Source organism: Melanaphis sacchari, unplaced genomic scaffold (genome assembly GCF_002803265.2).
Source record: "Melanaphis sacchari strain LSU unplaced genomic scaffold, SCAv2.0 Contig40_pilon_pilon, whole genome shotgun sequence".
In the NCBI taxonomy this organism is placed as follows: Eukaryota; Metazoa; Arthropoda; class Insecta; order Hemiptera; family Aphididae; genus Melanaphis; species Melanaphis sacchari.
Window position 1 is genome coordinate 293,963 of NW_020271264.1, and position 27,336 is coordinate 321,298.

The 27,336-nt window shown below is 25.7% G+C and overlaps 1 protein-coding gene across 4 annotated transcripts in view; it reads right to left on the bottom strand.

Annotated features, from left to right (window-relative positions):
- LOC112597375 (neuropeptide Y receptor type 2-like) overlaps window positions 1-27,336 on the bottom strand; it is a 180,716-nt gene that overhangs the window by 13,394 nt on the left and 139,986 nt on the right. For all 4 annotated transcript variants that reach the window (XM_025343398.1, XM_025343400.1, XM_025343401.1 and 1 more), the window contains one exon: window positions 9,970-10,115. In XM_025343398.1, the coding sequence (XP_025199183.1) occupies window positions 9,981-10,115 (135 nt within the window). In that variant the 3' untranslated portion in view covers window positions 9,970-9,980. The remainder of the gene's footprint in view (window positions 1-9,969; window positions 10,116-27,336) is intronic.

Consider the following 27,336-nt stretch of genomic DNA (forward strand, 5'->3'; position numbering starts at 1 on the left):
ATAATGTGTACTTATAAAACTTTTGTAGAGTACCTAAATGGAAGATTATATTTTAGTTTTTGAATAAGTTATGGTGTATAATAAGTTGATTAACTATAAAATGTACTGATTGAAACCAAACATAACTAACAATGTTATAATCATTTAAAACATTCAATTGTAAGATGACATTTTTACATTGATGAGTATAATACGTGTAATAATAATTTTACTGTTTGTTATGATACAAATTGGTTAATTATATTAAAGATAATAATATTATATTTAATATAATAAATAGTAATATTACAAATGCTCCACCTTTTGTGTCCAATAATACCTTACATAAAAATCTCTCAATGAAAACCGTGACAGAAGAAGTTGTAGATTTTTACAAACGTTTTCATAATCGCCTACAAACTCACCAAAATCCATTGATAAAGAGTCTCTACACTTAAACCATTTCGGGATACTCCGAGCGTCGTCCAAAAAGGAAATGGTGCCGTTACTTGTTATAAAAAAAAAAAAAACAACGATATGTTCTAGACTCTTGACAGCGTTAATTCCCAGTAAAATGTCAACAATGGGTGATATCTTAATTCAAAATATTCATGTTACTATTATAATATCATATATGCTTATTGTGCTATGTTGTACAAATTATAAAATAAAAAAAAAAATATAATAAATAATTATGTGTTTTTTGTAGATATTCATAGTGAATGCTTGTGAAGTAGGTAATTGTGGGTGTTTTAAAACTCTTCTGAGCATTTATTATAAAATAAGTAAGATATTTTTTTTATTTTTTGGTACCTATCTACGCCCGATTGTGTCCATGTTTAAAGAACATGCATAAAAAAAATGATTTATATAAAACAATGTATTATATGTATTATGAGTTAGACGATAATACTTAGTGTATATACTGTTAATATATCAGTCATAAATTATTTGCATTTCATAAGTTTAATGATGTACATACAACAAAGATATTTGAGTATGTGGTTATAATAATTGTGAGATGAATAAATATAGCTACAGTCGATATCCCGTTATTATTATTTTTATTTACTGACATTTTATTACATATTTTTATTCTCCGATCACAATACTATCTCATACAACATTGCCTTGCTTATTAAAATTAATACTAAATGAGTTTCCTTTTTTTAATTCTATCGTTTTTAAGTGTTGGTATGCAATTACTTACATGTTTTTAATTATTTTGAAAAAAAAAATGTAGCATCAATTAATATTAAACATGAAAAACAAATAAGTACTAATTATAAAATATTCAATACAATGCTTTATATTAGATTTGAATAACATGACATTTAAACAATGTTTTTGAAACTTTTGTTAGACAAATAAAATATTATACAAACGTGTAAATTTTTTCGTACGTCATGTATAATACTATATAAACGTAAGGAATATTTTAACTGTGACATTTATGTAAATAGGCCACACAAAATTTAAACGATGTACTAAAACGTTTTTTTATTAGGCACATCACGACGAAGAATACATTTATGAACAGTTGTTTGGGAGGGGGAGGGAGGAACAATATTAAGAGAGTCGTTTATTGCTATCCGTTTTAAACGAGACGCACATTTTTTTATCGACAGACTTCGAATCACATCACAATATTTTCGTCCGTACTCCATTCATATACATTTTTCGCGACAATAACGATATCTAATCATTTATTATATTATTATACGGTGGTTCAAAGTTTAAACTAATAATCGATAAATATTTGGTGTACGGTCCGAACCGTTTGCTATAACTTATGATGTTAAGTTTATAGCGTATACCGTTAGTAAGGTCTCAAATTTGTCGATAATGATGGATTTTGATTTCTTGCTCGTGCCAAAAGTTTTGCTAGTATACGACGCAAGCATTGTGGAATAAATAAACGAAATATTCAGCTGTTTGGAGCGCGATCATATCATTATGAAATAACGATTGTGGCGCGTATACTAAGTTATTTATAATGGCAGTAGTCTTTTTTTTTTTCAAATTGAAATGAAAATATGTCCGTAAACTCGAATGCGCACTCATATTTTCACGTCCACCTCGGGTATCGACCTGAAAGAAAAATATATCTGCTGTTCACCACTAAGATAGCCTAATTAGGTGGTAAAGCGCACCACCGAGTCATTTGTTCTGTTTCAATGTGGGGCGGCTTACGTCGGCGGAGATAGGTAGCAGGTATTAGGTAAACCGCGATCGCAGAGCTGAGTGCTACGCGATTTAACACTGTAGTCGTCTAATGGTGTTGGAAGTAGCGGTTACTCATCGCGCACCACACTGCGATTATACCACACTCGCGAATACACGTAGGTACACACACACACATATATACGTAATACGTATACAGGGCGATTGTTTTATTATGAGCCATGCAAAATATTAGGAAACACAAGAATCACTCTTGATTATTTTCTTCCTAACAATATTAACTTTAAGAGCGAAATCTGATGATTCTAAATAAATATTGAATAAGTGCGTGTGTTATTAATAAACATCGAAAAAGAAAGTAGTTAAAAAGTTGCTCGTATTTTCCAAGGTGTTGGCTGGTTCGCGATAATATTAAATCTTCTTGTATACACCTAAACCGTAAAAAACACTTTGGCATAAAGCCGTTTTTAAACGCGATATTATAATTACACGCATTTTATAATAAAGTATACGCATATTCGTACGTGATTCTGACCAATGTTGAAATCCATGACCTTGCACATCGATTGTTACAAAATACGCGAATTCAATATAGTTGTAATATTATTTTGTATGTGTCACGTACGTCAGAAAGTAGATCGATCGAATTGGATTATATTTTATGACGTTATTATAATGTATGTTAACTTAACCGAAAAACCTAAATGCACTCTTGATTGTGTGATTTTTAATCTCTGTTCATGCTACGTGAGTTTTACTGATCGTATGCATACTATAATATTCTATTATATGGAAATGCTATTATAATATTGTTTTCATCACATTGCGTCCATTGTCATAATTATCTGTACACAATTAATTAACTAGTAACCGTCAAAATACAATTTGTTCGTTCACGTTGAACGCGTCAAATCGAAAACTATGGTTATTGATTATTTTTTTTTTCAAATATGTAATTCCAAGAGCAACTTTTTTTGTGGCCATTAAATAATCTAAGTTTTTTTTTTTATTTTTAATTAAAACGCAATTTCGTGGTTTAAAATAATATTCATCATTGATGATTTTTACAAAAAAAAAAAAAAAACAACAACAAGAGGCAAACAAAATGTTCGTATATTAATATTATAATATTATTATTTCGTGCTATTAAATTTTGTTTTTCTAAGAGATAACATGGTAAAACGTCAGAGTAAATAACACGACGTGTTAAATACGGAGGTACAGAATAAAATAAATTATGTTTTAATTTAAAATTAAAATAATTTTATAACTTTTCAGGAACATTATTGTTTTATTTTATTAAATAAGCATCCGTTTAATTACGTAGGTAAATAAATTAAAAAAAAAAAATTATTACTCTAGGTATATGTATTAATATATATTATATATTTTTTTATTATATTAATACAATATTATATACAAAATAGTAAAAGAAATAGCAAAATTACCAACACCTTTAGCTAAATTTGTGTTGATGTAGTGAATTATAATATACATATATGATTAGATTAGATAATACGATATAAAATATTATTAGATTATGAAAATAGACTTAACTCATTAAATAAAAACGTCATAGACACAATTCTTGATTTTGATCATATTATCATTAATAATTAATTTTTTTATACCGATTGGAAAAGAGTTAAAGTAAGTAACAGGATTTAGATAATTTATGAACTTTTGACCAATATTTATATTAGTGTATATCACTTCCCTATAATATCATTATTTTCTCCATATAGACTTATCATTTTGTTAGATAAATAAAAAAATCTAGTTTTTCTGTACAAAAATGTTAGTATATATTATATATATATTTATAGAGCTGTTCAAGCGAAAGCATGTTAAATTGTTTTTGGTTGGAATAGGTACACTAAGTGAGATTTTTCTTCTTCAAACATATACAAATTATATTATTTTATTGTACTCTTAAAGGACTAAGAACATTTTTAGAAGCACCATTCAAAATTACCATACCATATTTTGTTACAAATTGATATAAAAAAAAATAAATCCTCAAAATATGAGGTGAAATAATATATTTTAGCTTTTGAAATTTAAAGTTATAGAGGTTTAAAAAGTATTTATCAAATATTGTATTCTAAAAATCATTATAGAAATAAATAGATTTTATGACTTATAGTGTGTTCAATAGAAACAGATTCGATTGAAATAACCATGAGTTATTAATAATTGAGTAGTGCAATTTAATATTAAAATCTAAGTCAATAATAATATAGTTATTATACATATTAAACATTTTTAACAAGATAAATTTACTTATATATCAAATCGTGGTTGGTTTGTTTGTAGTAAATTTCAAATAATATATAATACTAACAATACGATGTATTATCTAGATTGGAAATAATAAAATAAAGTACTACAATAACTCATAGTTATGTATGTCCATAGTTATATTATTTACTATGGTTACGGCTACACATTTTTTTTTCATATACATTGACTGCCATCTCAACAAAAATGTTCGATCGCTATAAAATTACGATGGTATATTTATAATGTTATTTTAAGATATCGCGATTTAAAATGTAGTAATAATGGCCTACGGAATACGATTTGATCACATAAATTGATTTACTAATATAGTCAATAAAAGTGCATGCTAGTACCTTTATTCAATGCACATATCGTGTACATTTCAATTTTACATTAAAATAATTTCCAGAGGTACGTTTATTATTTATCTGTTCTCTTATTCAATCGAGTATAAATGTAATCCCAATGGTCGCCTTTTGTGCCAAAAGCTCGTGTAAAACCATAATAGTATGATAGTATGTATAATATCGTTCGAGATTTATGTATATCTTCTCGTACTTTGTTCTCGTACCGATTTTTTTTTTTTTTACAACGACAGGCAATAGCCTGAAGAAACAATATGTGACGAATTTATAAGCAACGGTTGTATTATAGCGATAATAGTAACAGTATTGTAGCGATTTTTTTCCAGTTTAGATATTATCCTGGATTTTTCATCGTACCTACCAACAACGGATATTAAAATATTCATGTATAATATATGTACAATTTACATGTTATCTAACTTATGATCACAGGATATTTGATTTTCGATTGTTCCGTTTAATAAGCTCCAAGTATATCAGAAATAGGGTTATTTCGCCTCATCATATTTCCCGCAATATTATTAAATCATCGGAAAATTAAATATTTGCATTTAGAACAAAATTAATTTGCGCATCACGAATCTTAAATGTTATTATAGTCGAATAATAATATTTCGTTAAAGCATATGATATTACTTTGAAAACTTTATTACGAATAGTACTAAACATTTGTGGACCACTTACACGCTGTTGTAGTGATATTGTCTATACGCCGCGCCGCCGGTTATCGAATAAAAACTATTATCTTACAAATGTAAAAACTTATGTTGTAGTTTGATTGCATATACGTGTATGTTGGACTCTAAAAATGTATATGTTATAAAAGAAATTGGTGTACATGAAAAATAACCAAGAATACAAATAAAAAAAATGTTAAGTGCTAAACGTAATTTTTATTCCCACCATATCGAATTATATATTTAATTATATTGTATTGAATGATTGATGTTTTACTTAAGCCAATAGTTTTACGTGTATTATAAAAATGCTTTTTTAATTTTTAAAAAACGCATTGTTCTATTTTGAATAATAAATAAAAAATAATGATATATTATGTATTATAAACATGTGAAGCGGTGGCGAATTGTTGGCATCACGCACAGTCCCGCAATGGTATACGTTATAAAAATACGTTGGGATATGTTAACAGTGTATAATATAATAATTTATATTTACAAACTAGGGATGAAAGGTTAGATCTGGCCAGCAATTCGAGGCTAACGAATGACGATGACAGTACCGAGTTTGTGTGCCAATATTTTGCGTAGTGCTATTCATTTACGAGAAAAACGAGGTAGAGTACTAGAGTGTTTATACATTACGTATAAGTTTTTGCTGAAGTAAGTAGCTGCATGAATTTTGGACGATAGATCTGAATAGGAGTGTTAAAATGAGGGTTTGATAGTTTCGAAAAGGATTATTTTTAGATTGTGAGTGTTGTAGTTCTGCGGTCTTTAATAAATATACTTTTCTCTTCGCTAAGCGATTGCCAATTTAGTATCGGCATTCAGTACGGTTCTGAATATGGTATCTCTTGTAATCGTCAGTGGGCTCGCTATTTGGCTGATGATAGCTGACAATCTTATTTTTTCGGAGAAAGCTTACAAGCGTGGTCGTGAGTCATTGAGTTTCCACAGTTATGGAAAAGTAGAGAACACTAAATGGTTCACCGGGTAACTACCGATGTGTGTTGAACTACCACAGTTTCGGATAAAACTATTTAGCCATTAGAGAGTCTGATGATGCAAGTCGGTCCGGAAAAGATTCAGAAAATTCTCTGGTATTCTATGGTCTTTTGGACTTGTTTTTTTAGTTTTTAAGGTTTTAAAGTGGTCAACTTAATGGTATTTGTAAAAAGGAGTATTGGTCAAAACACACAAACACACACACACACACACACACTTATAAAAACTTAATTGCTTGTCGAATAAATGAAAAACTAGTGGCCTATTTGTCAAGTGAGTCACTGATTTTCTTTTGTGTACAATTACATTGTTTTCCTGGCAAACATACTTTAGATTATGTGCGGACTGCTGATCTCTTATGCCGCAAATAACTTTCCTACGAAATGTGTTGGAATTCAGCTCTAGGTGTGGTTGATCATCTGTACATAGTATTATGTAGTATTGGTCGTTGCCTATTTCGGTGTGATCTTGGCCGGAAATAGATTTTGTGTTAAGAGTGGAATCACCCCGTCACACATGACATAGAATACAGAACTTCATCCACTTATGAATTATTATAATAACTAATTTTGTTCGAAAGCTGAATGAAGTATCTAATACATAAATATACTGCTGCTTTCAATTCAAAATTATTTTCCCGGACTACTAATTTAATAAGGTATTTGATACACTATAATATTATACAAGAAAAAAAATCTTTAAGTTTATGTAAGTTTGAAAAAAAGTATTTTTCTTTACAAGTTATAATTTATTAACACGCACAAAACATCATTTGAGGGAAAATCGTGTTTTTTTTCTACGTAAATTGTCTACAAAAAAAATGTTGTTTATATTTTATACAAGTATACAGTTTTTATTTTAACGTTACAGTAATAAAAATTAAATTAACGTTTGAAACACAACGTCATATTGTATAATTGATTCTGAAATTCTTTCAGTATAATTTTTTGAATGTAAAGTTTTGTTTTATTTTCAACTGTTGTTATTATTATTATCATTCTTACTCCAGTAATTAATATTTCATATTCAAGTAAGTTATAAAAAAGAACATGATATTATTAAAATAAATAAGTGATACAATATAAGATTTTTTTTTTAACCAAACGAGTAAAATGTCTTTTCGTTCTCAAAATCTCAAGCTTAATATGCATTAGAGATACTGAAACTTCAATGCATGTTTATTCAATTTTCAAAAATTGCATTTTATATCAACCGTACTTAAAAACTGATGCAAAATATACATTTAAATATAATTTATGATATGAATAATATATTATGCGTATTAGTTTATAGTGTGTTTTATCACTAATGATACTCGTATACATATATATTACAATGCGTTAAAAATCATTATTTATACATTGAGCTTAAAAAGAAAACCTTAATACTATATTAAACAACACGTAAACTTTTTAACATGTTAAAATAAACAAATTTGACGAGTAAAATTTTATTTTCAAGTAAAAAAATATTATTAATATATTTAAATTTTAAATTTTAGACTTCTAAACATTAAAAAAAAATTATTGACACCATGAAAAAATAATATGAAATAAATTAAAAAATTTGTATTGAACACAATATTTTGCATACCGGTACAATGTTTGATAATCGTTAGAAAATATGTAAAAAAAACGTATATAAATTTAGTTTTAAAAAAGGGTATTTATAAAATATAAACCTTTTAGATGGTCTCTCTGTTTTAATTGTTCATTATATATTTTTTTTTATCGGTAATCGTTTTTTGTGACGGCGTTATTTTTTTTTCTGTATAAAACTAAAAAATAGATACACTCGAATATTTTTTATTAAAAAAAAAAAAATGTAATATATTTTTTTTATTAGGATTTTAGTATAATAATGTGTTTATCTTAACGTTTAGATTGATGTTGAGCGCAAGATAGACATAATGATATAAAACTACCTGTACAATAGGTATATGTAGAATAAATATAAAAATAAAAATAAAAATAAAAATATACTATATCATATTTTGTATGTTTGCTTTGGTTAATTTAAATATCGTGTGCTCAAAATGTTGATGGAAGTAAAGCGTAATATAAGATAAATAAAAACATGGATTATTATTAAGAATGCATTTGGTATTATTAAAGGAATACGCTGAATTTTAACAGTTCAGATTTGATCCGAGGATTTGGATTGCGAAGAATAATAGCTACGGAAACCATTTTTCAAGCAATACTGGTTATGACAGAACATCCAAGGTTTCTTAGACCCATAATAACTCTCAGAAAACTCAAACAATAGGGGAAAAAAGAAAGCCTTAATAGAAATTAATTATCCGTTTCCTAACGTGACCCGAGTATAATCACAATAGTTGTTAAAGATGAATTATCATTAACGAAATATACGCAACTTAGAATTAATAACACATATATTATGGACAAAATAAAACTGTCTCCATTATTTATCAAAAATTAACTATTAAAATATATTATAGTACTAATAAATTTATTTGAAATAATATAGTTGAATCAAGGAAGTTTTGAATTGGGTATCGATTAATTTAATTTAAATCTGCATAATAGGTACAAATTATTATTCATGCGCAACGTGTGACATTTTAAAAGGGGAATTTGGAAGTACTTTTTTGTTATTATTAATTATTTAAATTATTTGTTTCAGTTTATTAACTATTCCAACGTTATGATATTTTTTAACTAAGTAAAATTATAAACGATTTTTTTTGTTATTAAATTATGTCACAATAGTTCATAATTTATTTTGCATTTAGTTGTTTGAACTTGAATAATATTTTTTTATAGCATTATTTTTTAATCCTATTAATAAATTATCATAGCCAAACAGTAGTGTGTAAAACAGAAGTAACCATACGAGTGCCATTGTTACAATCCTAAAGAATTAAAATGGAAAACGTCAACACAATTATTCTTATGGCCGTATAATTATAAGTACAACTCATTAATTTAAGTGTTTACGCAGTATACTCAAGTAATAAAAACATCGAGCTGGTGAAATTTTAGCATTTATTTCAAATTTATAAATGTTTTCTTTAGATTTAATTATTAAGGATTTCGATATGTCATTAATATTCTCGTATTGTGCTTCATGTTGTAAGACGTGTAGTTTGATGATAATAATATATTATGTTCATGTATATTCGAATGTGTTACAAGTTCAATACATTCCATTAGAGTTACTTGTATGGTAGGTACATGCAATTCATAAAACTCAACGAAATCTTCTATTTCTGTATACTCCATTTTTAACCATTAATTCAATTCATTACTCGTAGTTAGTGGTAGTTGTTTAAATTTGACATAATTATTTAGATTAGTATTACTTACCCTATACTTGGAAAGAATATTATAATCTTGTGGTTTCGTAATGGATATAAAATTAATTATACAAAACCATTACATCTTTTTAACTCATATGCTGTCGTATAATATACTGGTAATAATATTAAATGTTTATACTCTGTAACTTACCATTGAGATATTTATACTTGGGTTTTAATGGAGTTTTGCTGTAAGTTACTAGAACGACCAGAAATACCGTCCTCACGTGTGTATGCAACCAACATCACTTCAACTGCATCCTGATTGTCTTCTTGATCGCCCATCATCAATCCATCCTTAGTAAAAACAAATGACACAATATGTAAATCCATTGTTTTATCAACGATTCAATAATAGAACATCGTGTACACTTATCAAATTGTATAGTATAAGTGTCAATAATATTTACGATAATAAATGAATAATATATTATTTCATCGACCTGTATACCAAAACGCAGTGTTAAAAAATATTGGAATTTGATCGCTTTAAAACTGATATTCAGTATAAATTGTACGACAGTTGACAAATAGAATATTATGTAATTCAGTGAATTAAAAACTTTTTATTTATACTATACACATAAATACATTTTTATGAAAACATGAATACCTCGATGAATATCATCATTTTTACTTAAAACATATAATATACTATAATATAGTACATAATGTTTGAATTTACCGCTATTCAGTATTGACAATTAGCTTTGAAGTAAATAATTGTACAAAGCTAAATCTAAAATCTGTTTTACTTGTTAAAAATATTTACAGTTATACAATTATATTAAATTTTACATTTTTATATAACATTGAAATGGTAAAATATAAATATATATTTTTAAACAAATATGCAAAATTTGTATTAACTATAATGGGTTTTTCCAAGATAAAGTAATTCAATTTGAAAAATTTACTACCATTTTTTACTCAGTATGTGTTTTTTCTCGTTGGTAAATATCCTAACCTTTTTTGACATATTATTTATATGCGAAATCACATGGTAAAAAGGATACATTTGTTAGGTTAAGTTCCATTCATTTTATTAATAGAAGTAGTCTATGATAAGTATATAAAAAAAAAAAAATCAATAATCTACACATAATGTTATTTTAGTTGATGAATTGGAAATACAATTACCTATCCATGAATAAATAAAGATAGTAATAATGGAATTTCAATGTGTTTTCAATAGAAAATTAATAATTATGCATGATAAATTTTTATTTTTTGATAAAAAAAATTTCAAAAATTTTCCTTATCAAAATTAAAATAATATATTGAAAATTCATAATTTACAACACATTTTTATTTTAACTAGATATTTTTAAGTTGAAATGTTGAAGTATTTGTTTTTAAACGATATAATTTCATTATATTATAGTACTTTAATAACGAAAATTATAATTAATGTATTAAACAGCGTTTAATGGGTGGCATCATCGATAAAATAAATCGCCTTAATTTTATCCTTTAAGATATGTATTATAATATTTTTAAAATTTAACAGAGCGTAAAAAAATATAAAAACGATATTTTCAAACACAAATAGGAAATTAACGTGCAGTGAATGAGAAGAAAGCATTAAAAATATTAAATAGACACACGCGTATAATATTATACTTAGGTACGCTTTACTGTATAAATCCATATAAACTCTAAGGTATCCGATGACGAGCTTAATTTCCGGGTCGCGCTCTATATCGAAACAAAGCAGGTCGAGTCGGTACGAATAATTAAACTTAATGCGTGTACTTATTATTTTAAATTATAATATTATAAACAGTAACCGTTTCGTAGATATAAGTGTAATCGTGTAATATTAGTGTAACGACAAATACCGAAACTAATCAGTCAACGACATGATGACGGATAGATAATCCGTAATTTTCGATAATTTATAATAAAAAAAAATCTTTTATTTGTTCAGGTGATTAGGATTTAGACTTAGTCTTCAATTGTGAAACGTTAATCGATTGTATACAGCAAGCATCTGCTGGCATCGATGATAACTCTCGTAATTGTTTTGTTGCAAATCATAATTGTGTTTACTTTACTATATATCATATTATGCCTGTGTCTGTAAATTTGAGTAGTAAGGAAGTTATAGGTACTATTTTTTTCACAGGGAAAATGTCTAGAAGGCCACACACATGAAAATCTTATACAAAAGTTACATCATAACGAAAAGCCGTTCTTGTACTCGCCTTATATATACTACTTATACACTATTGTTATTTTGTTGTATTATCATGTGTAAATAAGCAGACATGATTGTTAGAATAGATTAAGCTAAATTATTTCGTTAGAGATATTCTTCACCGATTTGAAATAATCGCGTAATAACATTATTTTAAATCTATATATATATAAATATTTATTTTATTTTTTTATTACATGTAAATCATCAGCTGGGCCATTATTTAAAGTTATTAATATTTAAAATGTATACACAGATTGAATTGTCAATCAATTATATTAATTTAATTTTTGTAAAAACTCTAGAATATTTGCATTGAGTTAAAAATCGGTCCTTACACACGTCCATGTGAATATAGTTATTTTATCTTGTTTTCGTAATTTATTAATAATTTGTTTTTCTTTATACGATATAGTAGATAGGCCCATATAACCACGTAAGTTCAAAGGCTACATCATTAAAACCAAGTTCCTGATTTCAAAATTGAATTGAGTTCCGACTAAATAAAATTATAAATATATATTTGTTGTACCTATGTTGTATTTATTCATTTTTTATGACAGTATTATCTGATCAATGTAATTATTAGATATAACCTATATTTTATCAACTTAATAATACACAAAATTTAACTTACGCTGAAGGTTATATTTAACGTTCATTATGTTGTATCTTATTATTCAGTACGATTATTCTGTATTGAACAAAATCATGAAAACCTTGAACTCAATCATTTAAATAGACAAAAAACGGACAGTAATGTCAAAAGAAAAACGTAAGACGAATCCTGTGAAAAACTATTTCAAATATTACTCAAACGTTTTATGTAAAATGACGGAACGAAGCACTAACCCTGACAGGTCACAATTTAACTCTGATATATGCAAAAATATTTATATAGCTCGATATTCCACAAGGCACTTTTACTAAAAAAATTAAGCACTCATTTTTAGATTCAATAACCTATTTTCACTAAAAACAAAGATAAAAAAATTAATTACCAATAACTATACCAAATAAAAACATACTTACTGAAAATCCAAAGTCTGTCAAAATGAAAAGGAAAAATAATCCGAGACTCGACTAATACAAAAAAAAAAAAAAACGAATCATGGGACTCAATTATAGAACTGCTTACACGTAGAATCGTATGTACTTCAAAAACAAAAAAAAAAAATTAAAATTAAAATGATTTAATATATTTATAGTCACGCGATGATAATACAAAAAACTGTATAGCTTTTATATTAAAAATATTATTTACATTGAGAAATCGTAAGATCTTCCTAGTACAGCTTGAACATAGAGTATGTGTAATAAGTATGATACCTATTAAACATAGATTTACACAAATAGGATAATTTTCAAGAAAATACTTTACGTTAAAGACATCAGTGAATAATATATATATATAAAAGAGTGTGTATTGACAAATAAATAAAAAAATTTCGTTGTTTGATAAAATAATTTAATATTCATTATATCATTTCTACAGCATAATATATTTTGGTGTTGAATAAATACTAGTCGTGTGATTAATTTCTATAAGTCTCGCAACAATAATATCAATATATAGATTATTATATATTGATATATTATAATTATTAATAAAATGCATTCATTATTATTCGTATCATAACAAGGTTGCATAAATATTCGGTAATTTAATCAAAACACTAGAAAATCCGTCCAGTCATCGTTATCAATGGGTACCAGCTATTAATATTTACTGTTTTATTTTTTTTAATTAATGGTTTTTTTAATATTTTTTATTTATTATATAATAAAAAATATATTACAGTGAGTGTCGTAAAACTCTACCCCGACAACATGCGTAAACATGCAATATAGCGATTATTTTCCTACCTCGGGACTCAGAATTGGTAATAGCTTTTTATATAGAGTAGGTACAGGGGTTACATAGACATTTAATAATCTGACACATCCAACAAAATTATATACGGTACTTGCCTTTGTTTCAAATCAAAAAATGCATTTCACGTGTAAATTTAGACGCTTAAGCAACCAAACACTATACAAATAATATTAGGTAGTTTAAAATTTCGCCTGTATATGTATTTGTGCTATGTACGTCAAGAATATAAAAATACATATATGGCTTTTTATTAGAATAATATGAATTTTACTACAGTATAGTCCTCGGTATATCATAGAAAATTACGCATAATATACGCAAGACTATATATATATATATATATGTGTGAAGAGTGTATAACATGAGATTTTTCAAAACAATAGCCGTTTTCGTATAGTCGGAGATGTATTATAACCAGTTCTTATGGTGTTGTTGTTGTATCGTGGTTTTTTTTTTAGAAACATACACGCTATTGTTCAAAATATTATTTACAAAACATTTTTCAAATTATAATATAGCCCTGTAAAGGTTATTCTGTTATATTACACATGTACATTAACAATGATGTAATAATACGGTCAAAGCGAAATTATTTTGTGATTAATATATCATATAGTGTGTTGCATGGCGAAAAATTTGAATTATTTATATTATAATCTCCAAAAGTAATTGAACAATTGGTTTAAACGATTAAAGGTTATAACCCAATGTGATCAACAGACAAACAGTAATAATGTTATCGATCGTTCGAAAGTAGGATTTATTACTTAATACTATATAGTTACACGATACTATGTTTTAAACGTTTTATTTTTATGAATAAACACAGCTATATGATAATACTGTGTACAATACTGTCAAATTAATTTTTTAATTGAAATCAAATATTATACGGTACGGGTGGAATATGATTTGTGGTTTAAATCAAATATTATGTATTTCGAGTGCATTTAAACACGACGTAATCGTCGTAATCTCAAAAATAAATCATTGTAAAGGTTTGTTCGTTTCGCACTGGAAAAATAAAACGTACATGTAAATACTTCGTACAATGGCGATAAATAAACGGATATAAATCGAATATGCCATGAGTTCGTTTACTTCGGTATTTCATCGATAAAATTTTATGCTCCTATTGTGTACTGAAACTACATAGTTCCACCCTGAGAAATAAACCTTGTAATCACATAATTCTTTTTTTTTTCAAGTTTGTTGTATTTTTGAAAAGTTTTTACTGGCGTAAATTGATTTTATAGGAAACCGTGTGTACAGCAACGAAACCACTAGAGACGCTTTTGGGCAATGGAAAATCCGTAATGAACTTATTATTATCTTGGGAACCCCAAAACTATTAACGCGCGTTTTGGACTAACAGTGTTAACGTTTTTACAAACCGTTTATGAGGCTATAATGCCACATAAAAGATACGACGACATAATATTAAACGTAGGTACTGGGCTCAACCATCGATTATCCTGCAGTCGTTATAATGAACTAGTGAATATTTTTAATCGTCTTTATTCACTGTCGCACAATATGAATATGTACCTATTATTATAATATATTATATGTAACCACAAATTAAAATAATAAATATTCAACACTTATAAATTATTAAACTTATGGCTTTAAACTGTTTAAATGTCATATTATCTTCGGATATTTCCACCATAAATAGATGCAGATCTAAAATAATAATATGGCTTCGGGCTAAACTAATATAGACCTCTGAATTTTACGAATAGAATCATAAAAAATGTAATTCACCCAATTCAAAGAAAAAATTGTCTTTTTGTTTTAGTTTTTTACCATTTTAAACACTTGTGATATATATATATATATATATATATTTATTACATATATTATTATAAGTATTATTTATATAGGACTTGATGAATTAAATATAAGGGACATAGATACATTTAAAACCTTTGAAATTTATAGGAATATATGTTAAAATATGAATGATTTCGAAAAATATAGAATGATTCTGAACGTCATATGGTTTACTAAGTAATGTTTATGGGGTACCTATTTATTTTAAATTAAAATAGAAAAACACGTATGTTTAACCAAGTATAATATTCCTGCTTTTTTAAACAAACTGATAAAGAACAAAATATATTATAATATATTTGTCGTTCTAAACCATATATAACTTGTATTAATTTTATTTTACCATCATTTTTTTTTCGTATACATTTATGATAATTATTATTTATTTAAACTACTACTAATCGTATTCAAAACTTCGCTAATGAGGAACATCGTTTTGTGTCGTATATGGGGTGAATAAGAGAATACCTCGGGCGTCTTGGGATTTCACCGTTTGGAAATTTAACGAGATACTTGCACGATCGATATAATATATTATATATATATATACACACACACTTAAATACACATTACAATACAATGAATTATTTGAGTCGAGTTCGTTCTATTGCATTGTTATAGCATCCAATAAATGCAAGCTGACGATTAGCGAATACACCTATTATGTTCTAAATTTTAATATAGGTATGGTTCAAAGGCTTATACTATATTAAAGTGTGCAAGAAGTACATAAATTGATCTATGTGTACATGCGATGAAGTGTGTATACATATATATATACTCTTATATTTCATCTTTTGTCACCGTAGTTGAAAGTATTTTTGTTCTAATAAAATACCTACCAGTTAGTTGAAAAAACCAGTGGGTGTACCTACTATCAGTAAATTGAAAAAAATTCAACTTCCGATGTTTTTACCGATTATTAAAAAATACCGAGTGATTAGAAATCGAATAACTGAATAATCATAATGAAAAATAAACTAACATGATTATTATTATTTTATAAATGTGTTTATTTTCCACTGGTGTTGTATTTTTTAAAACACCAAAACATTAAATTATCGAGAAAAAAATGAAATATTTAAATACCTGTATATTAATTAATATAATAAGGTTTTAACCAAATCTTAATATCTAAATACTAAGCTCAGTTTATCAATACACCAGTTCTTCTGTAGTTTCATTTAGGATTTTAATTTCTTAGACTAATTTTTAAAAGCACATTATAATAATTTGTATTATATGGCTTATAATATTACTCAACCAAATTTAGTATGGATGAGTCATAATACGTATAACACATACAAGTAGATTCTATTATATCTTAGTTATTCACAGTTATGTGTTCAGGTACACAACATGCATTCATGTCGTAATAGTTTGAGTAAGAACATCTTTAAACGGTTCTGTATAATTATACTCATAACAGTTTACGTGTTTCAATTATAGTAAAATAGAAAATACAATAATATAAATCGTATAAGTACCGTAGGATGTAAGTATAAAGTAACAAAAAATAAAACTTAACAAAGTTTTCTAATAAAACAGTTCAACAATAATTTATACAAAATTCTAATTAATTTTTTTTTACATTTTCTTATGTTTTTGTTATTAGATATTAGATTAAATATTTTTCATAGTTAAAATAAAATAACTATTATTAAATATTTTATTTCATCAAACGTCCAAGAATTTCAATATTTAAGTAAACAATTGTCAGTAATAGAGAAAACCCCCAAGAAATATAGTATATATATAGATAGAAAATCTTTAGATACTGAATGATTACCATAAATGTAAGATAAAGAGAGATAAAGGGATATACTGGGAGAGGAAATTACTCTGAAGTGGTTTTGGGGAGTGTTACCACTTAGCATAGGAATGGACAGAAATCATCCAAACAGCATTTCAGCTGTCGAAGTTCAGTTAATGTTTTTAGAGGCACAATGAAATGTATGCCAGTCGGTTGACTGAACGAGTTAATGGTTTTTGGATTAATTTATTTAGAGAAAATGTTACTGAAATTTCTATTCCACTGTATACTTTAAATTGAAATTTATCAAGACAATCAACGTTGGTAATGAAACTTCTAACGACCACAAAACCCGTATATTCATGACCGAATGATTTTATTTTTGTATTTTTTTTTTTTATATTTTATAAAAACGAGTTAGAAAAAAGTTATTAACTACCACAGTCTATAATTTAAACATAATATTGTGTATATAATCCTAAATAGATAGTTGAAAATCGGTACTTTTGAGTATAAAGAGTTATACAAATATAATATTGCAATCTATGCATGTTATAATTATTATACCATACAATTGATATACCAATTTATACAAGTATTTTATATTCAAACTTTTTTTGGGGTAAAATATTGTAGTAAAATTAATTATTGATGCTATAGAAGTATTTTATTTATAAAAAATTAGTTTTATATATTATATACAACTCATATAATATACGATATTTTAAAAAAAATACGTAATTATTTTTTTTTTTTTACGATTGGATTCTCTTGGTCGTTTATAATATATATGTATATATAAATACACAACAATATTGTATATCATTTAAAGCTAAATTATCAAGCAACATTTTAATTTACTGCATGAAAAATAATTATGTATTCAAAGTAATTTCAAACATAATTAAAAACACAGAACTTTTTGCAATATATTATATATGATTAAAAAGGTCGAAGTTACAAAACGTTTTATGTTATAGGATCTTATAAACCGTCCATTGCACATTCCTGTTAACTTTACAAAATGGACCAATGAAGTAAATGTGTGTACCATTTGAAAAACCTCATGGTCGATTATTGTACAAACTGTTTAAATTACAAAATTTCACTCTAAAATAATTTAATACGTTTTATGAAATAAAATAATACCGTGCTGTTTTTATGGTTTCCCAATAACGAAGTTTTAGATTTTAATAATCTATTTATATCAAATCAAAACTCTATTAATTAATATTTAAAATATATAGGCACGACTGAAACTTCATAGCAGGGGAAGCCAATCAAAATGTTTATCTATTTAGCCTTTCACAACATAACTAATTTGGTGACACGTACCCCTAAGGTTAATATTTTTCCTGATTTTTAGCGCTAATTTTGTTAAAACATTAATGTAATTAATATAAAGTACCAAAAAATGTTCATATTCTACAATTAATTATAGTTTAATCAATTATAAAACACTGTCTATCACGTCTGTCACTTCGAAGCTCCTTGTTATGAAATGCATTTGTTGCAAACTATTAATTAGAAATAACTAAAGAAAGGTATTTTTAATGAATTTGAATAACCATAATCTATTGTATGTTAAATTATGAAAATATACAACTCATGATGAAAAAATCAAAATTTGATATATGGTGATAATATATGGCTTAACATTGTATAAGATTATGGGATTTTCAGGATATACTTAAGACTTCGAATGTAGCAATGAATGTATTGGTCTTAAACAAGTTGTAGTATATAAATATATGTGAAAAAAAAATGATTTTGAGTAGAGCTCTTACCAAAAAAAAAAAAAAACTCTTGCTGCCATTTAAAAACCCCGTTTGCTCAAAAATTCGATACGGTTGACAGTTAGTTTTTTGTTTGCTGCACATTAATGAGGTATTTAGACAATCAAAATATGTTCTTTCTAAAGAAACATCTAGACGATTTACTGTTTTATTTCTTGGTACCTGTCTTAACACTTATTGTACCAAAATGGTTAGTAAAATAGGAATAACAAAAGAGAAGAAACGTCATTCTAAAACAAATGTATTCTTCGGAAAGACCCAAGTGGAGCAGAATAGCTTCATGTAGATCAGGAAAGTTCAGTTGTTTCAAACAACCGATGATTTAACGATTTTCGGAATACCAAAGCTACTATAACAATATAATGCACCATTGTGTATTCAACGGGCAAACACCTCATTGACGTACAATAATTTAATTTAGTTAGTTCCTGAGGAGTTGGTCCTCTTTCTATTTATTTCCGGCGAGCACCTATGAACTTGAACACGGTCGACGAGGTAATGTGTCTACACACCACTTGAAAATTAGTACTACGCCTTTATACAATAATATACATGCATATTTAATTATATTATAATATTATGTTGTATTGTAACATATCATCCGTTATGAGCTGGGCTTTAGCGTTGGGCCTATAGTAAGTTTTGTTTAAACTATTAATAATATTGCAGTTTGTCGGTTACGTAGGTACCGATAATAAAAATAAAAAAATAAATAAATAAATATCGATTTGATTAATACACGTATTGCGTATATGATACAGGAGTATGATGTATATCATACAGTGTAATATCAATCAACTGATTGATATTAAAGCGCGTTTGTACACGATGATATTATTATTATACGAATAAATCGTCATCGAAATTGTTTAGAGAACTGAAGTATTTATTTATTACACGAATATATGACTATTCTCATTATGTTTTAAATAAAAAATGTAAGCTGTAAATGATTTTCTGAGCTGCTAGTATTTTATCGGCACGAGCTTAACAGTATTGTTAGTATGATAGTATATTTTTGAGACTATTATGCATATATAATATAATATATTGTAATTTACAAGTTAAATTAATCTCTGAAATTTTCAATAATTTAAACTTAATTTTCTAAAAAATTGACATTTTTGATCTTTAGAATATTGCGGTGTCGATTGTAATAATATAAGTACAGCTTAAAAATCAACCCAATTGTAAAAAAAAAAAAAATATCGAAAGTTCTTAGTTTCAATTATTTTATTGTTTTTTTTTATTGTTATTGTCTAGTTACGGACATAATATAATATTATAAACTTTAGGATTAAAATATTAGTGCATATTTATATTACAGGAGTATTTTTAATATTATATAAATTTTCACTTAAACATAATACTATATTTTAATAACTTAATCTGATTATTAAAATTACAAATATTGTATAAATTATAATTTTATTGTCTTATTAATATTTAAGTATCGTTCTAGATATTAAAATAATTTTATAACCAAGAGTATTATAATATAATGATTGATATCTGATTTAAAAAAATAATATGCTTATGAATGCACCAATGTAATAGTTACTTTCATGAAAATAATCACTAATGGACATTTATGTTAAAACAAAGCAAAAATAAATAAACTACTGGTATGATAATGTTGACCATTAAATTTTAACAAATTAACATAAAAGCGTTGCAGAATATGATAATATTTTCATGGGTTATAAAAATTTAAGATTTGTCTATAATTATGTACTTTTCACCACGTGCATTATTTTATTGGCCGTATCAACTTAGAAATCAAAAAGGAACTGGTTCACTGCTAGTTTTTTTCAAAATATTATTGAATTTATAGCATATAATGTACAATGTTATTACTTGTTATACCAATACATTTTGAATATGTTGGTTTTAATTGAACACAAACAAAACAGTAGTTGATTCTAATTAAATGCAAATAAATTAGGTTTTTTTTTTTTTTGCTTTATATTATAATAAACTTTATACATATTAAAATCTCCAAGTAGAAGTGGCTTAAAATACATTTGATTCGTTAACCATGTACAAATAAATCATTCGAATCACAATACCCTATGACCTATAGAATTCTACTTTGAAGAAGAATATATACAGTATACACATATATAAATAACCATGTAAGTATTATTACTGCGTTTTTAAATTAGATAATCAAATTACTTATTGTTAAACGAATTACTGATTGCATTGTATAATATAATATGTAGATACTTATATAAAAAAAAAATATTTATATACATTTATATATATTAAAAACGAAGTGATTGAAAGTAATCATTAAACATAATAATCCTGGTATACATGATATATACAATATGAATATAGTGTAATAAATGCCCGTTAGAGGTAATTATTCAATTCGTAAAGTATGTTTGATGATTATGTGGTTCAATATTACGCAATTAAACATTTTAAATTGTATAATAATTCTTAAGTAAGATTCATGAGCTGATAGAAAAGATCTCTGAGACTAAATCTGATCAAAAGTTTTTTTTGAGTTATAGTTAGAGCAATTTGTTATTGTTTTGGATATTTTGGTTTAATAACCTGGATCCTTAGAATACTACAGTGTTCTAGTGGCATGCATATACTGTGTGTGCACAGCATACACTAAAAAAATAAAAAATAATTTTATTATTTTTTTTTTTTTTCATTATTCAATAATATTTTATGGATCGTCTTCAAATTTCACGAAATAGATCAATCTGCAATACCGTGTTATCACTGCGAAACAACATAATAATATATGGTCTCCAACGAGCTATATTCCTTAAACCTAGTGGTCAGGGTCCAGTACCTATCATGTTTGCTATATGTATGATTTATACATGCTGGCAATTGCATAAGGCTACAGTTATTTATATTTACTATTGATAATATAAATAACACAACATAGAACACTTGAAGACCATCGAGGTCATGTACTCGTCATTCGTGTTTTTGGGATCAGTATTGCATACGCTATCATCGCCTATTTATTCGGTGCGTTATACCCCCACGTACTTGGGTATTAAATGTTTATAATATATCATTTAGACGATTGTTATTCAAAGACATTAGTGAATTTATAAAATGGCTTTACGAGTTGTAATTAGTTAAGGATTGAAATTAATATAAAATACACATATAATATTAAGTAACGTAATACGAGTATACTCACTCGTAATTATTATGATTTAAAATTATGTAAAACTTTTATATTTAAAATTAAATTTTTGGAAAAAAAATTTTCGAGTAGGGGGAAATGCTACTTACAGTTATATTGCTTAACAACGCACACATTAAGTTAAAACCCATGCTACTCAACTAGAATAGAAGCTTCCGTCAAAATTCAAATAGATTTTCAGTCCTTGAACTTTATTTGACTATGATGTTTGAGTTGCCAGAAATTCATTAGAGGCATATGTATATGTAACTTTTTAACTACATAACATAATGTTTTATTAAAATCACTTTTTTTCATTTTATGTGTTATAAAAGTTTTTTTTTTATTATTATATAGGTATCATACCATTCCTATACTGACATTTACTGTGCAGTAAAAAATTAAATAAATACTCGCAATAGTAAATTGTATATAACTAACATAACTGGTGTAATAAAAAATACATAATATACACATATATAATATTAAAATCGATAAAATGAATGTCCATTTTCATATGATATGGTACACGATCACTTTTTCGTAAAACGGTTATATTTTATATATATATATATTTTGAGATAATTTTGGATGATTCGAGTATTATAATTTGTGTATTTAAATTCAATTAAATCATCAAAAAGCGGCTGGGGTATGTTTGATGTATAGAAATTATTTCTTTCAAGGTTTATTCTTGTATGTGGGCAAATTTAAATCTTAAAACGATATAATTGCCTAAAAAGACATGCGAATTATAATGGTACTCGTTTTTAATTAGTAAAAACAAACTTCAAATCTACCATGTTATTTTTGACCAATTTGAATAATTTAGTTTTCATACGTTTAGTTAAGAATAAATAAAATAAAATTGACACATTTTTCTACTCACATTAAAGACATAATTATTTACACATCATGTATATTGTCACGGCTTATCGTTTTAATTGCTTACATTTGTTGATTTTTAATTACTGTATCGTGTAGATTGTTGTCGAATTATAAATCGTAAAGTTTACGTTCTATTCTAATGTAGCGTATAAACTATAAAGTGCAATACTATATTCTATGAATTATACAAAATTTAATTTTTTTACATTATCAATATTCTATTATTTTATATAAACAATTTTCAAATGTTTAGTATTTTAAAAATATTTATATGCATTTACATTTAATAAATCGGTCCCTAAAGTCAACTACTCGAAAATCGATAAAATGTATATACCCACTGTGAGAACTAATGGTTGCCATGGGCGAATTACAGTAGTATTATATACTAAATTATACATTTTTAATATAATTAATAAGTACACTTAAATGTATTGTTTTTTTTTTCTTAAGAAATTATTTTAATACGTATAAATAATTAAATATTTATTAGCCAGCTATAGTTAGTGTTATCACTTATCTAACCTTTAATGAGTGTATATTATCGCTTATCGATATGATACGCGATATAAGGTGAGTATGTACATTTGCATACACGCATACACATTACACATGCACATGACTTGTGGATATAATTTTTACGTTTATTTGTAGTGAAAATTCGAAATTTTCTGAAATTGTTATCGAAATTTTTCAATATTATTATGCAATTAATTTTTAATAATTCTTTAATAATATTTTTCTTGACATAAAAAAAAAAAAATTAAATAATTCAAAGTAAAATTTAAAGCGAACCAAGCTGCATTACATGACAATTTTAAAACCTTTTTATGAAGTAGTTTTACTGTGATTGAGTGTTCAAAGTAAACATTCTTACCATTAATTCTTCCCCGCCTAACTTTTGTTTTGATATAAAAAATAAATAAATTATTGACAAAGAATTTTACGAGGAATTATTCAATATAGGTTTAAAATTAATTCATTGGGTACAATAAAATATAATCAATTGAATAAATATAAAAACGTCACAAAGTAATTTTGAACATAAATTATTATTTTATTGGTAATTTTTAACAACAGAATTCTGTTCATTACAAATAAAATAATAAAATTTACTTTAACCTTACAATGGAAATAAATATTTAAACCTTCTTTTATTTATACATATTTTATATTTAATCCAACAGGTTCAAATATTACACTAATAAAACAAATAATACTAGGGAACTATGTACAACATTAATCAATATCTACCAATTGTTTGTTTTGAATCTGTAACTATACAAAACCATTATTATTAAAATATTGTTATAATTTACTTACATGTAAAATTGTACAATAAACATACATATTTACATTTTTCATAAATCCTTCCCACTTCAAACTAACAAGAATTAATTATGCCCCATAAACTTCACTAATTCTGAGTCCCTTTATTTTTTATCATTATTGGTATGAATTATTATCCTATTATCTAATAATTTGCATCTTTTTAGCGTAGTGTTTATATTTTTTGTTTACATGTAGTTATGTAGTCATAATTTTTTTTTTTTTGCTTATGACTGAGAAGGTGTGTTAATTGTGATAACTTGCGATTTCTAAAAAGAGTGATCTCCATAAGAAGCGGTGATCAGGAAAGCTTACAAAATCATATGATCTCATCGTACTAGTTTTTTGGTAGAAGTAAACAAAAATTTGTATTAATTTAAAATTTGATTGTATTATTCAATGTTTAAGACAAAGGAGTTCATAGTAAATACTATACAATACAATGAATAAACAAAAAATATAAACGATTCGTTGAAAAAATTGACTGATTAATATTTAATTAAAAGGATATCCGTTCTTAAAAATTATAAAAAAATGTGTTTCAAAGATAAAAAAACACATGATACGTATAATATGTAATACATATTATTGTAATAAATTCAAAAACACGAAATGATTTTTACACTTTGATCTTAATGTAAAAAATCATTAACCATTCCGATTTCTGCTTCAAAATAAATGTAGACATTTTGCACGTGTAAAACTATACACTTCCTAGTACGGTACTTTAACTGCAAACATTATGATAGTTTGGTTTATAAACACTAGATTTGGAGGAGATCGAACAGGCGTCACCTGTTAAAAGCATTCTACTACGAACAAAATTCGTCGACTAAATAAATGTCCATACTCTCAATGCAGTGATCATGTATATAGGTACTCAAATGATGTAGCTACCCATCTAAAGCCTCATAAATTTTATAGTATTATCCAAGGTGATTTTTTATTGTGTAATATATCATATAATTTAACCACGAGCAGCAGTTAATCACACTCTATATGGCGCTAAAATACCCTCTTTATTCGCAATTTGCACGTTTTTCAAATACTGAAATACTTGAGTATGTATTAGTCATTTGTAATTAGTAGATTAAGCAACTTTGCGTGAGAATTTTAACAAATATAAAAAAATAAATTATATATATCAGCCGAAAGCGATAAGGCATCAACAAACATAATGTATGAATACTCGTATAAATTGCGCGCTTTATCCGAACATATTTAAATATCTATAATAATCCCTGCATGGCTCCAGAAATTTGTCAATCCAACATCACCAGGTTATCAGCCCAACTTCGGGCCATGGTTGATCAAACCACCATATTTTCTTAAACAAATCGAACTTTTTTTCTATTTTTTCCGAAATGCCAAAGTTCAGTCATCTCGTAAATTAAGTTTGTGCAAGGATTATATTAAATTAAAAATTACGAATTGACTTGAGAGCACAAAAAAAAAAAATAATAATAATAATAATAATTGAAATACATATAACGAGATGGGTTTTTATATTTTTATTTCTATATAATAAAAATGTAATTTAACAATAAGAATTTGGAATAAAACAATATTATCACTTCTTAAAAATAATCAATATTCATGTTCATGGAATTACCATTAAGTCTATTGAGTTTTATACCTTAATATATATTATTTTATAATCAATATTAATATCGTTTCAGTAGTAATTTATGTTTAATTACATACAGTTGAAATTTAAAATTAAAATTAAAATTTTTATTGAAAGTTTAATTTCAGTTAAATAAATACAATTTCAGGTATTTTAAAGACTGTTATCAATATTATTTATATTTTTTTTATGAAATGGAAAATGGTAATTTAAAAATAGCATGGTATTTTTATTCTTACAAAAAATAATATAAAATACGTTGATTTCATCATATACTTTTTATGGACAAAGTATCTTTAAAAAAGTGTTTGAAAAGAAAGCCGTGATTGGGATAAATATTTCAACGAAATTAATATAATTCTTCATCAAATGTTAAAAATAAATATTTAAATAACTTGTATAATGGGAAAAAAAGATTCTCGTTTTTATTTTTAAGTCCATCTTGTTCAGAGGGCAAAAAATGCAAAAATCACTACGAATAATAATTAACTTTTTTCTTTAATGTGTGTGTAATGTGTATACGTATATATATTTATTTAAATAATAATGATGATTGAAATATTTTATGGTTAATAGGTTTTTTTTTGACGTTTCATATTGTACGATAAAACAAGAATCAACAAAAACACCAGACTTTTAAATATTATTAATTAAATATTAAATATAGTTTAATTTAAGTTTATATAATTATTGTTAATTTAATTCTGAATATTTGATTTTGTGCTATTATACTCGTAAGAGCTTATGTAAAATTAACTTTTATGCTTATCGTAATTTTCTCAAAAAAATATTAAAATAAAATATGTATCACCTAAAGATAATATACAATTATTATTTTTGTCGAGAAGTTTATTTTAATAACCCGCAGGTGATTTTTAAATAAAATATTTAGAAAATTTTATAGGCACGTAAAAAAGCGATACTGCCATAAAGATCAAATCAGAAACATAAAACAAAAACCTTTTAGCGTTATTTTACATAAAAACTGAATATGGAGCAGATTAATTTTTAAAGGCTCGTAAATTTTTCTTTCAATTTAGAATTGTTAAG